We start from the raw sequence: 14,166 nt of genomic DNA, 5'->3' as shown, positions 1-14,166 counted from the left end.
TAAGGCTTTTATTTAAATCTAACTCCTGTAAGAAATTTATATCATACATACCCTTTACTTAAAACCAACATGGACAGTGGGAGAAAGGAGTGGAAAATGAGTGGCTAGCAGTGAAGGGAGAAGAACACACCCACCCCTGGCAGTGTGGACAGGGCTACCTCCCCCAAGCCCGGCCTCAAGCACCACCATCCTTTCTCCCACTCCTGATGTTCATCATCTCATCCAGACCTGCCACAGTTTCACAATGAGAAACTCAGAGAGGGACTAAGGGTTAGAAAGTGGGGTGAGGACCCTCTCCTTCCAGTTCATTGTTGGGGGGATTTTTTTCAGTGTACAGTCATTTTATCAAAAGATGATGCAGCTGTTAATCACCACCTATTTGCTAGGTGTCTGCACACATTTGCAGCATAAATGTCAAGGAAAACTAGCTAAATATCTATATATGTAGATATACAGGTAGAGATGTATCTCCTTGTACAAGTTTCATAGAGTCACCTCGGATAGGCCTGGTCACAGCACTTATCTTTGTCATTTCTGCCACTTAGCATCTTTCACACCACCCTCTCCCCCTCCCTTCCCTTTGGCATTTTGATAATAACTTGGATGGGGCAGTAGCGTCAAAGAAGACTTGGAGGCAGCTGATCATTTTCATTTGTAAAAAAAGAAAAAGTTTTATTATGAAACTAGTTTGTATAAAACAGGGTTATACACGGGGTATTTTCTCTTGTAAGTTTGTAATAAAACAATAAGAAAAAAAAAAGGGCAGTGGTAGAAATTTCCCCAAAGGCAACCTATCGAAACCAACTGGCTGCCACTTTGTGTTTGGACAGTAGCTGCATAAACTTTGTTCTTCTTGAACAGTATTTAATAACATCATTAATACATTAACAAAGTTTCTATAAAGTAAGACACATTGGTGCTGAAGTACATCTGATGGCCTTTCAATCTCACCTATGAGGACAGTTCTTTACAAAACCACATAGGGGAAATGGCAGTTGTAAGGTGAACTACACATCTAAAATATGCAGAGGTAATAGCATTACATGTTAAAGTATCAAGATATACACATTTTAAAACATTTGTACAAAACTCTATAAATTTTTTTCTTTCTTTCTCTCTTATGTACAAAAATATCTTAATATATCCCCAAACTGGTTAGGATAGATACAAATAGATTTTTCTTATAATAAAAAAAAATTCACAAAAGATTGGAAGCATTCTATGATGAAAATGGTGGAAAAGATGGTGTGAGGGAGTGAAGCTTGGGGAGGGGGGCCCCAAGAGGCTGGGGGTTTTCAAAACCCCCAGAGGATCGGGGTTCCAAATAGCATACTTTCACTGCAGACAAACGTCCCCAGCTTTATCAGGGTGGGGCATACAGAGAGGAAGGACACCAACCCATTTCTAGAGGGCCAAAGAACTGCGCTTTCAAGAGAGGGCGGGGAGGTCAGCTCTGCCTGTTAGTGGTGGGTGGGAGTTCCTACAGGGCGTGTGCTGCTCCCTTACGGCCAGGAACCCACTGCTTGTGCACACAAGCTGCAATCTGTGCATCCCAGTCATCCTAGGGTCCTAGTCACTCTATCTCCGTGAATGATTGGAGTGCAAAGATACTGTTCTGAGCGCATCCCTGTTTTGCGAGAGCCTTGCTTCTCAGGCGTGCGGCGCTTAGTCGATGTAGGGGTTGGGGTGCCTGGATTTGTTTGTGTTCTTCTCTTCTTCTTCTTTCTTCTCCTTCCAACATCGCTGAGGAGAAAACACTAAAGATGCAGGTTGTGCAGGCCCTACAACATAAGAAGAAGGGGAGAGGTTAGTGGAGGCCAGTGGTGGAGGAAGTGGAGGTTGGGAGGAAGATCTGTCAGGTAGAGCGCCTCTTTTGACAAGTCTAGTACTCGGTACACCACCTCGGTACCCCTACCCTGCAAGTCCTTGGAGACCTGGGCAAAGCCGCTCTCTGAAGCCAGGGCTGAAACTTACACGCTAGGATTTGGACAAACTCACAAATCCTTTCAATCCACCCTTCCCCTCATCTCCGTGGGGGCAGTCGCCCTCCTACAGAAGAAAAAGAAGGAAGGCAAGAGAATCCCCCCAGTTCAGGCCCCCATGCCACCTACCTGCTTCCGAAGTCCACTCGCACCAGGGCCTGACCTGGCAGAGCCCCTCAGAACCAGTTGGTGAAGTCGAGCAGTTCTTGCTCCTCGGGGCTGAGAGGGTCGTAGGAGCCCTCGTCCGAAGAGTAGGATGAGACCGGCGAGCCGGCCATGGAGTTCATGTCGTTGGAGTAGTTGGGGGAGATGGTGGGCGACAGGACGCCGGCCTGGAAGGCGGCGCTCACCGCGTCGTGCTCGTCCAGCAGCTGCTGGAGCGCGCGGATGTACTCGACGGCGGAGCGCAGCGTCTCCACCTTGCTCATCTTCTTGTTGGCCGCGCCGTTGGGTACGTGCTCCCGAAGGGTGGCGAAGCCCAGGTTGACCAGCTTGACGCGGTTGCGCTCGCGCTCGTTGCGCCGCGCCACGGCGGCCGGCTGCTGCTGCGGCAGGCTGTAGCCAAAGCCGCTGAAGTTGAGCCGGCGTTTGCAGCGCATCAGTTCGGGAGACGAAGAGCGCTGGCGCTTGACTTGCTTGGGCGCTGACTTGTGACCGCCCCCTGAGGGCTGGCCGTCGGCCGCGGGGCTCAGCTGCGGCGGCGGCGGCGGCGGCGGCGGCGGAGGCTGCTGCGCGCTCTGTGCCGCCGCCGTGGCAAAGAAGCAGGCTGCGGGCGGCAGAAAGGGCTGCTGGGGCTGCGGGCCGGCGCCGCCGCTCTCCATCTTGGCAGAGCTCTCCATGCACAGCGGCGGCCAAGGAGTCGCGCGATCGGAGCGAGCGCGGACGCGAGGTGCGGGACGCAAGCTAGGGGGACACAGACAGGACCGGGGAGGGGCACGAACAGAGAAGGGAGAGAAGGGGAGAGATAAAGTTGGAGTCCCGAGGTAAGTTACAAAAATACAAAATCCCCGGGAGAGACTTCTCAGGGTGGGAGCAAGGAAGGTGCAAAGACGCCTCCTCCTCCCTCCACCCCGCCTCCTCCCTCCCCTCCTCCCCTCGCAGGTTGGCTTCAGGAGCCTCGCGTGGCGCTCGCGTGTGAGGCTGCCGCTAGCGCCTTCTTGTTTAAAAAAAAAAAAAAAGCAAGCAGCAGCAGAAGCAAAAGTCGGCGGTGAGCGCGCTCTGCTGTCTTCTGTTCTTCTCCCCTTAGGGTTGCGCGCTCTTGCGCCGGGTCTCGTCTCTCCAGCCGCGACTCCGGCTGTTTGTGTTATTTGGTTAACCCCCTTTCTTTGCTTATTTCCTTCTTTTCACTCGCCCTCCTTGGCCCGCTCCCTGTCGCTGCGCCTTCCACGTTCCCTGGCCAGAAGTGAGAGAGTGCTGGGCGGCCGGAGTGCGGCCGCCTTTTCAACGGGACACCCAGCCCCACGCGCAGCGCTGGCCCCGCCTCGCCCCCCACTCCCCGCTGCTGCAGCGAGCGGCTGCAGCCCCCCCTCCTCCTCTTACCGCCTCCTCCCACCCACTCCCTAAACTCCCCCTCCTCCCCTCCCACCCTTCCCCCTCCGCCCCCGCCCGTTCCCTGCGCTGGTCCCTTGCAAACTCTCCATTCAGCCGGGTTTGTTGTTGCAGTGCGTGCGCCTGGCGCGTGCCGGACTCCCGGCTGAATAAACAGGCGGCGCGCTCAGGGCGGGCTGCAGCCGGGGGGTGGTGCTGGAAAAGGGGGGGCCAGCGTCGCCGGATAGGCGAATGGCTCTGGAAATTGGAGGTGTAGGGGTAGACAGGTTTGGGTTGACGTGTCCCGGGATTTTCCTGAAAACTTGGAAAAAAGCACAGGCAAGGGTTTGGGCGGAAAAACTGACACAGGGCAGCGTGGAGGTTGGGGACAGTAGGGCTCCATTTTTCCTGTTTTCTTCTCCTACCCTACTGTCACTCTCTTGGTTGGGCGGGGGGTTCCGATGTCGTTGGGAGCAAATTAGCTCCTGAAGTTCAGAAAGATGGGGAGAACTCCGTGGAACTAAGTGACTGTTAAAACGTAGGTTCTGGTACCAAGGCATCCTGTCACTAACTCTGTGACCCTTGTTGAGCGGCATCCGCACCGACCCTCAGATTCCTCGTTGGGAACCACAGAAGGTTGGGTTAGGTGGTCTGATGCTAGGAAAGGTTGGGGGCGGGAGGAGAAGGGGACGACAGAGAATGAGATGGCTGAATGGCATCACCGACTCTGTGGACATGAGTTTGAGTGAACTCCGGGAGTTGGTGATGGACAGGGAGGCCTGGCGTGCTGTGATTCATGGGGTCGCGGAGAGTCGGACACGACTGAGCGACTGAACTGAACTAAATGTCCCATACAGTTGTGAGAACTAGAATATGCTCCCCAAAACTGAACAAGTGTGGAGGAGGTCAAGAAGACAGGTGATTGCACTGAGAGGGGTTGTGATCAGCACTTAGACAGGTGTGTACAGCATGGATACTCTTCCAGGGTGACCTCCCGCCTGTAGCATCGCCCCCAGCGCAAGGATTATTTCCTGACCCGCTAGGGGGATGCGTAAAGAGGGGAGCGCTTTGGAGTGTACCCACGGGGGAGCTGAGAAAAGAGATGGGGGAGGTGATGGAGCTGGGGAAGGGGGTTGGGGGAGCAGCTTCGCAGATTGTTCGGCGCCGCCGCAGGCACCTCGGCTGCCTTGGCGCGGCCTCCATCCCGCCCCAGGCGTGTGCCCGGCTGGCCGGTGGCAGGCGACTGGGAGCCGAGCCCGGCCGGGCCGCGTGCTGGCGCCGCGAGGGGGGAGGAGACGCTTGCAGCCGCCGCTCGGCCGCTTGGACAGCGCCCACCCAGGCGCCCTTTCTGGGCCCTCGGCCCTGGCCCTCTCTGGCCAGAGCCTGGTCCAGCTTCGGGGCTCCTTGGGACACGGCGCGGCAGGGAAAGCGGACGCAGATGGAGCCACGGGTCTCATCTCTGTGCCGCTCCGGTGAGGGGAGAAGTCAACTGGGGCGCGTCTCAGGTCGCCTTTACATAGGCTGAAAAAAGCAGAGCGTAACCATCTGGTTGATTTGTCCACTAGAAATGGGCAGTTCGGGTGATGGGTGCAGGAATGCTCGTGGTGAGGCTGAACTGAACTGAACTGCCCTTCGTGGAGATGGGTCTTTCTGAAGGATCGTGGGGGTGACCGACCCTGGGAGCCGCCTTTGGTACGTGTGAGTGGCTGCAAGTGCTGGGGGCGGGGGGTGGGGCCTCCGGAGATGAATCCCCTCTCTTCTCAGCCTCAGTTTCTTCTTTTGAAATAGACGGGTTTAGGAAACAGGACTGCATGGTGCCAGCAAAGCTCAGTTCTGTAAACCTCTCTCCCACACAGCCCTTGCCCCGACGGGAACCTGCGGCCCGCTGACCCTGACAGGACTGAACTCCGTCCTCTGGCCTTTCCCTCCCCGAGTCCCATCGCAGAAAAGGAGCTGAGAGGGCTCCCAGATTACACTTGTCTCCTCTTTGGGGAAGGACAAGAGGTCATGAGGCCTAAAGCAGAGGCGCACCTCCGCGGTTTCTAACAGGAGGAAGCCTCGGGCCACCCGGCAGAGTAAAGGGCCTCCAGGCGCACCCGCCACCCACTTGCCCCAGCTGGGAGCGTCGGGTGCGGCCGCTAGGCGGCGTCCACTCCTCCTTAGTAAAACAGAGACCGAGGGCAGGATGCAGGGCAGGCAGCCAATAGCAACGCATCGAAGTGCATTTTCCTTCACCTTAGGCTGCATCTTGCGCCTTGAGATCCGTTCCAATTCAGACTCTATCCTTCCACACTTGACAAAGGCCGATAATGCTGGCTTTACCACCGTTTCGAGTTGTGACTTTAAACAGGCTCTACGGCCCTCAGTTTCCCACTCTGAACCAGACACGCATCCGCCAGCTCATTTAGAAACATGTCTGGAAGCGGGGAAACTTGCCGATGGCCAGCACTTGTTCTCAGTTTCTTTCCAGAGTGTGGGCTCCACGGGTACACAGAGATCCTCATTATCAGGGATGTCAAGGCCGGAGCCTACTCTTACACACGCGCGAACACACACACACACACACACACACACACACGCCATGCAATGGGCGCTCAAATAGAAGGGCCAACTAGTGAAACCGCGCATTGTAGTGGCCCTACGCTTTGGCCTCCACCCAGGAGCAAAGACAGCGGGTGCTGCGATCCTTCCGGCCAAAGTCACAGAACATTTGTCCCTATTCTTCCCTCCCCAGTCCCGAGCCAAAATCCCTCCCCACTCCCGTATCATCAGTCTGTTTCCTTATAGGCTTTGCAAAATCTCCAGGCTTTCTCTTTCTCCTACTTAAGTGAACACAAAGAGTGCTCCCAGCGCCCCCCCCCCAACACACACACTCACACACCTAAGAGAGCTGCCACTTCCCGCCCCAGGCCCAGGGGGCTCCAGCCTTTACACAGGGGGTTAAGGCAGAGGGACTCGATTTGATATCCAGGCTCTGTTACTTAAGAACTGTGACTCTGAGCTAATAGTGGACACTCTGCATCTCCGTTTCCTCATCTACATGCCCATGGTTAGAGCACCTACCTCCAAGGGGTGTGAGTTTCAGAGAGATGTCCCTGGAGTGCTCAGGAGGAGGTCAGACAGAAAGTGATGAATTTTAATGGCCTTTTTCAAACAAGGAGGAAGGCCCTGCTCACAGAGCCCACCCAGGAAAGGGTTTGTGGGAAGAGGATGCTTGACCCCCAGCTTCCTAGAACCACACTGCCCTAATGCCCCAGCCCTTGGAGAGTCAACGCCACCGTGTACCACTGTCCCAGCATCTGGGAGTCATTTCTGTCCTTTTTGAGGAATGGGGGTGATGCTCACTGGCAAATGGTGGTGATAGAGAAACCACTTATTTTTTTTTTGACACACACAAACAGTAACAAGTCAGATCAAACACAGACAAGTTTCATGGCCAGCCCAGGGATAGGCTTGAGCAGAGCCAGTGGCCCTGCCCTCCAGCTGTCTGTGGCTCCATTGACACCCAGTGGGCCTGACAGTGCAAATCTCCAGACTTTACTTGACAGGGATGTTCAAGGTCCCATTTATCTAGAAATGGAAGGAGAAGAAGATAACTCACAAAATGAGGGTTCTATGTGAAGTGCTCAGATGCTCAGTCATGTCCAACTCGTTGAGACCCCATGGACTCTGGCCCACCAGTTTCCTCTGTTACTGGTATTCTTCCAGCAAGAACACTGAAGGGGGTTGCTGTGTCCTCCTCCAGGGGACCTTCTTGATCCAGGGCTTGAACCTGCATCTCTTGTGTCTCCTGCATTGGCAGGCGGATTCTTTACCACTAGTGCTACCTGGGAACCCCCAGGGTTCCATGCTTCCATCCATAAATGGAGTAGTGGCACTCCCTTTGCTTACCTGTCAAGGAATTAGGATGTTGTTTGTAAATTCAGTTTGCAGATCCCTCCACAGTTTACAAGGGTTGCCATTGTTGTAATAGGGAGGCAGGACACTGACCCCCTTTTGTGTGAATTACTCAGAATACAGAGCTTCCCACAGGGCTCAGTGGTAATGAATCTGCCTGCCAACGCAGGAGACACAGGAGACATAGGTTCGATCCCTGGGTCGGGAAGATCCCCTGGAGGAGAAACTAGCAACCCACTCTAGTTTTCTTGCCTAGGAAATCCCAAGGACAGAGGAGCCTGGTGGGCTATGATCCGGTCCAGAGGGTTGCAAAGAGTCAAATACAACTGAGTGACTGAGCATGCACACACACCCAGAGAAGTGGAGAGCTTCCTCTTTCTCCTCCCATGCAAAAAGGTCTTAGTTTCTGGATCTTCAGAGCCCTCTTCTATGTTAGGGAATCCTGGAGGTAGATCATCCCTTAGATGAAAACTGCATTCGACACCAGGATCTACATGGGGAATTAATGGTCCCGGTGATACATAGGGATCAGCTACCCGGGACACGTGAATTGCTGGGGCCCTGAATCTCCTGCCATCTTCTTTCCACCCTGCTGGAGGCCAGGCCACCTTTTCTCACAGGCTGCACTCCCGCTCCCTACGTGTTTGCCTTCTCTCTGTGGAAAGGAGATGGGCCTCGTTGCTTTCTCACAGTGGCTTCTGTGCTTTTTCTCTGCAGGGAAAGGAGTTCATGTTAAAAGTGAAACTAGGTTTCCCATTGAAGGAATCATTTAATAGAATCCTATTTAGAGTGGATCCTGAATAAAGGGCAAAGAGAGTACAAAGATGAACACAGGCCTTACATCCTTGACTTGAATGGGAAATTTTGGGTGCAACCCTCAGTGTTGAGGAGTGTCAACCCTATAAACCAGGGGAACTTTGAGAAAAGTGAGTGTGCAGGAAATTCATAGCAGATATCCCTTTCCCAATAGCTATCATCTGTCTTGGGGTCTTTGCTGCCCCAAGCCTGTGCTGACACTGTCCTACCCAGGGAAAAGAAGTTCATTACTATGAAGTCTACTCTCTCCAAGGCACCCTGCCCAAAGCTACTTCAGAAGCTGCCCAGCCTGGGTTGAGTCTACCAGCCTGGGATGGCCTGTGAGAATAGGGGAGGGGATTTGGCTGAGCCTCTGGGTCGCAGCAGCCAGGCCTGCACCTGCATTAAGGAATTCAGGCTCCAAACCCATCTATTTGCTTTTTCAATACGCCTTACAAAGGGAGGGGAGGGGGGAAAGCTGGAAAAACAAAACAGAAAAAGCACAAACTATTATTTTCTTGTGGCTTTTTGGTGAGGGAGGGGAGCTGCGGGGAGGGGAGGGGGCAATTTGCAGCCACCCTCACAAATCCTTTTGAAGTTCTTCAAATAAGAAGTGATGCTGCAAAGTCTTTATTTATTTTTTTTTTCTAAAGCCCCATTTACATTATGATTAAATACCTTCCTCGGATAAGCATAAAGAAAGTCGTTAATCTATATAGCTCTCCAAAGCACCAATACGTTCTGAACTTTTGTAGGATTTGTTACACCCTATTTTGTTACAGTAGGCCAGCTCCTCCAGGTCTAGGCACATGGCTCTCCTCCCCGCCCCCCTCCCCCACCTCCTCCAAGAAAGGAAATAAAGTGAAGGTCTTTCACGGTAAACAAAACCAGCTGATTCTTCACAGAGAACCCATGAATAGCTGGAGAAGGAAAAAAAAAAACTTACAATAAATGGTGCATTTTTTCTCTGCTGGGTATAGTATTCAAGGATCGGGGCAGTATTCAAACAGAGGTCCATTTTTTGCTCAGCAAGAGAGTTTAGAAAGGGAGCGTGGGGTCCATTCAGCGCTTTCCCCCTTCACAATCACTGGGTTCTATGAAACCTATCTTCCGTGCCTCGTCCGAGTGTTTCTGGGGACCAATTAGTGCTTTGTTGCACGGCTTCTTTGCTGAATCTTTGAGCAGCAAGAAAAAGCGCTCTCGACTCTCCCCTTATTTTGACCATTTCAGTCATTACTCAGTGTAATAATTAATATGACAACTGGACGCTCCGGTTTGTATAGAAACACCTCAGCGACAGGAGCGAGCGTGCCGTGGGTGGTAACGAGCGGCACATCAGCCCGGAGAAGCCACACACACAAAAAAGGGAATGAATGGCCAGGGAGAAAGAGAAGGAATAAAGATGAAATAGTTGGCACAACGCAGAAGAACAGAAAACAGACGCGAATGCAGAGCGGGAGGGGAAGCGGGGACAATTAGAAAGGCAGGGGGAGAAACACCCGACGGAGGTTAACTTATTTTGAAACTGTTTTCTGAATAGGACCGTGGACGTGAGCGGCCGGCTGTCAGCCCAGCGCTGACTGTCAGCCCCCTCCCCTTCTAACTTTCTGAACTCTCTTGGAACTCGGTGGGGAGTGGGGGGCCAGAGTGGGGAAGGGGGGTGAAAGGAGGACTCCTGCATCCTTTAGGTTCTCCCTGAGGTCGCTTTAAAGGATGCGTCCTTCACACCACTCCGCCCAAATCCCCTACTCCCTGTTTACCTTCCATTTTTGCAAAAATCTTGCTTTCGGTTAGCAATAGAGAAGATGTGGCGCGAGTACAGACAAGAGTTGAGTGCTGAATTACCTCCCTGAGGGTGAGTTTTGGGGAGAGGGCACTTCTGATACACCCCCAACAACTCTGCAACGCTGCCTCCTGGAGCAGCGTCCCGAGGGGGCCCTGGCGTAAAGGGTCTCTCCCGGGGAGCGCGCAACCAGCCTGGGTCCCCTCAAGTGCGCCCCGGGGTGGCGACCCGCTCCGTGACGGCATAATAAATAATTAGAGGGTTTAAGCGCGTTAGACACATCTCATGCTAATGAGCCAGATAAGGGCTCAGTCTAACCCGAAGTGACAGTTTGCATATCGCAGGAAAGAAAAAAAAAAAAGCCCGGTTATTTTCCGCCCCCCCTCCAACTTGATCGCCTGTTCTCAAATTCAGGCGTCCCCAAACCCATATTCCCCTGATTCGCTCTCCTCACACCCCCTGACCTCCTGCCACATATGCAACACACACACTCCATCCCGCTTTTGACCCTTCCTCGTCTTTCACCCGGCCCGACCACCTGGTGACAGGGCAAAATCCCTGAGTGTCTCTATCTGACCTGCCAGGAAAGTTCACTCCCAGCGCGTTCGGGCCAGACTCAGCGCCCAAGCGGAGATGGTTCGTGTGTCTTTCTTTGCCAAGTAGGGAAAACACCGAGGTGCGCATCTCAGGGAAGGGCTTTGAGACTCAGGGTCAGAGGCCTCTGAGAGCTTCGGGGGCCCCAGCGCTCACCAGTGCGGGCGAGAAGCGCTACCTGCTGGGGAGAGGAACGCGGGCGCCCCGGGCCCTTGAGCTGGAGCTCCTGAAACGCTCCTGCCGTCTCCGGAAAGCAGGGGCAGTTTGCCGAAGTGACTGAGGTCAGTCGTGTGTCCCCATTGTGTGGCCACGTGTCCGGTGTCCATCATCACTTCCCCAAAGTCCGAGCTCAGCCCGACTCCTTGCGGCGCGGCCTGGGAATGCTCCCGCCTATAAATCAGCCGGTGGCTGCGAGCCGTGGGCACCGAGGCGCAGCCCTGAACGCCCGCCCTGCCGGCCAAGGGGAAAGTTTGCTCGAACCACGTTAGCTAGAAAACTGAGGCTGCCAGGGCCCAGGGTCCGCTTGAGCAACTGTAAGCCCCTGCGGTGGGGCAGTAAATTCTTTCCTCCCTCCCCACCCTCTTCCCTAGCATTTGCAGAATCTTTGGGGGAAGGAGGTGGAGGGAGGGGAAGAGGGTAATTTCTGATACATGGTTATTCATTGTCATGGAAACTTCAACACACGGCAATAAAAACAAAATTAAATGAGTTAATATTTGTAAAACGCTGAGAATAGTGCTGGGCACTGAGTGAACACTTTATACATTTGTTAAATAAATGCAGGCATCATAGGAGATGCTCTGCTCTTCTCAGATGTTAGAAAATATTGCTTTGATCCCAAAATGATCAAGATGGATATGCTCACTGATTCGTCAAATAGCTATTGAATATAATCAGAGATAAATAAGACTATCTGCCTTCAGTAACCTTCTAGTTTAGCTGACAAAAATGGAAGAGTAAAAGACAAGAAAATCCATTAAAACACAGTTTGAAAACAATGGAGAGCCCTCTGCCCTCTTCCCTCATGGACTGTTAGTGTGGACTCCACCCCCCAACCCCTGCCTCTTGTCACCCTCTTGATTACTTCAAATAAATACACAGTCTAGGTAAAAAGTGGACTTGTTGATGCAGACAGAACCAGGCCCTCTTCCCCAACCAGATGATCACTCCCAGCTTCTCCTGTGTGACAGTTCATAAGCAGACACTAATAAAGTAAACACACACACCTTTAACACCTGTTCAGTTCAGTCACTCAGTCGTGTTTGACTCTTTGCGACCCCATGAATCACAGCATGCCAGGCCTCCCTGTCCATCACCAACTCCCGAAGTTTACCCAAACTCATGCCCATCGAGTTGGTGATGCCATCCAGCCATCTCATCCTCCGTCATCCCCTTCTCCTCCTGCCCCCAATCCCTCCCAGCATCAGGGTCTTTTCCAATGAGTCAACTCTTTGCATGAGGTGGCCAAATTATTGGAGTTTCAGCTTTAGCATCAGTCCTTCCAATGAACACCCAGGACTGATCTCCTTTAGAATAGACTGGTTGGATATTCTTGCTGTCCAAGGGACTCTCAAGAGTCTTCTCCAGCACCACAGTTCAAAAGCATTAATTCTTCAGCGCTCAGCTTTCTTCACAGTCCAACTCTCACATCCATACATGACCACGGAAAAACATAGCCTTGACTAGACTGACCTTTGTTGGCAAAGTAATGTCTCTGCTTTTTAATATGCTATCAAGGTTGGTCATAACTTCCCTTCCAAGGGGTAAGCGTCTTTTAATTTCATGGCTGTGGTCAGCATCTGCAGTGATTTTGGAGCCCGAAAAAATAAAGTCTGACACTGTTTCCACTGTTTCCCCATCTATTTCCCATGAAGTGATGGGACCAGATGCCATGATCTTAGTTTTCTGAATGTTGAGCTTTAAGCCAACTTTTTCACTCTCCTCTTCCACTTTCATCAAGAGGCTTTTTAGTTCCTCTTCACTTTCTGCCATAAGGGTGGTGTCATCTGCATGTTTGAGGTTATTGATATTTCTCCCGGCAATCTTGATTCCAGCTTGTGCTTCTTCCAGCTCAGCGTTTCTCATGATGTACTCTAACACCTGTTCAGCTCAATTCATTTCAGTCGCTCAGTCGTGTCCGACTCTTTGGGACCCCATGAATCACAGCATGCCAGTCTCCCTGTCCATTACCAACTCCCGGAGTTCATTCAAACTCATGTTCATCAAGTAGGTGATGCCATCCAGCCATCTCATTCTCTGTGGTCCCCTTCTCCTCCTGCCCCAATCCCTCCCAGCATCAGAGTCTTTTCCAGTGAGTCAATTCTTCACATGAGGTGGCCAAAGTATTGGAGTTTCAGCTTTAGCATCAGTGTCAAATGAAGTGAAAAGGCAAGTCACTTGAAGTCAGAGACTCCAGGTTCTGGAACTTTCCAGCTCTGTGCCCTTAGGCAAAAGGCTCACCTTCTCCTAGACTTTTCTCATGTACCAAATGAGGGGACTGAGTAAACCACCCCCCAATCAACCCCCACCCCCAGCCACCTTCACCTCTAACTACACAACTACACAGGCAATAGAGGCACAGCCATCTGCCCCTCTACTGACAACAGCTTTTCTCTTTGAGCAGACAAACATCTTTTGCTGATCTTTACTGCAAGAACCTTCAGAAGGCGCATGACCTCATTCAGAGTTTCAAGATAGAGACCAGCCCTGGCTAGTGCCAAGATTATGGCTCCTAGTGGCCAGAGGCTGAATTATAGGGTCAGCAAAACTTTATCCCTGGGGGTTAGATGGGCCATTGTTTCATGGGGATTCATGCAAAGAAAAGAATACCACCACTCTGACTAAGACTTTGCCTGGGAAACAGGATTCTCCTTGACTGCCTGAGCAGATTTTGGTTTGGGATTTGGGACTCAGCAAAACGCGACATCCTCCTTGCTGGGTTGTGTGAATCGCTCGCCACCTTCTGGTCATTTCTTGAACCGCGGCGAGGACTGCAATTCCATACTTTACACGTCTGTTTTGCAGTCGCTAAGTCGTGTCTGAATCTTTGCGACCCCATAGACTGCAGCACACCAGGCTTCCCTGTCCCTCACCATCTCCCAGAGTTTGCTCAAACTCATGTCCATTGAATCGGTGATGCCATACAACCATCTCATCCTCTATCGCCCCTTCTCCTCCTGCTCTCAATTTTTCCCACCATCAGTGTCTTTTCCAATGAGCTGGCTCTTCTCATTAGGTGGCCAGAGTATTGGAGCTTCAGCTTCAGCATCAGCCCTTCCAATGAGTATTCAGGGTTGATTTCCTTTAACATTGACTGGTTTGATCTCCTTGCTGTCCAAGGGACTCTCAAGAGTCTTCTGCAGCACCACATTTCAAAAGCATCAATTCTTCGGCATTGGGCTTCTCTTGTGGCTCAGCTGGTAAAGAATCTGCCTGCAGTGCTGGAGACCCGGGTCCGATCCCTGGGTTGGGAAGATCCCTTGGAGAAGGGAACAGCTACCCACTCTAGTATTCTGTCCTGAAGAATTCCATGGAATGTATAGTCCATAGGGTCGCAATGAATTGGACACAACTGAGCTTTCACTCATA

General features: G+C 52.2%; 1 protein-coding gene across 1 annotated transcript; it reads right to left on the bottom strand.

The window, feature by feature from the left end:
• Nucleotides 1–2,158: 2,158 nt before the first annotated feature.
• ASCL1 (achaete-scute family bHLH transcription factor 1) lies at nt 2,159–2,821 on the bottom strand. Its single transcript, XM_055396550.1, has one exon. It carries the CDS (start codon nt 2,819–2,821, stop codon nt 2,159–2,161), a length of 663 nt encoding a protein of 220 aa, XP_055252525.1.
• Nucleotides 2,822–14,166: the final 11,345 nt, after the last annotated feature.

Source organism: Moschus berezovskii, chromosome 6 (assembly GCF_049115385.1).
Source record: "Moschus berezovskii isolate FMDL1 chromosome 6, NW_MosBer_1.0, whole genome shotgun sequence".
In the NCBI taxonomy this organism is placed as follows: domain Eukaryota; kingdom Metazoa; phylum Chordata; class Mammalia; order Artiodactyla; family Moschidae; genus Moschus; species Moschus berezovskii.
The sequence above is the reverse complement of the archived record's forward strand: the minus strand, read 5'-3'. Positions and strand labels throughout refer to the sequence as shown.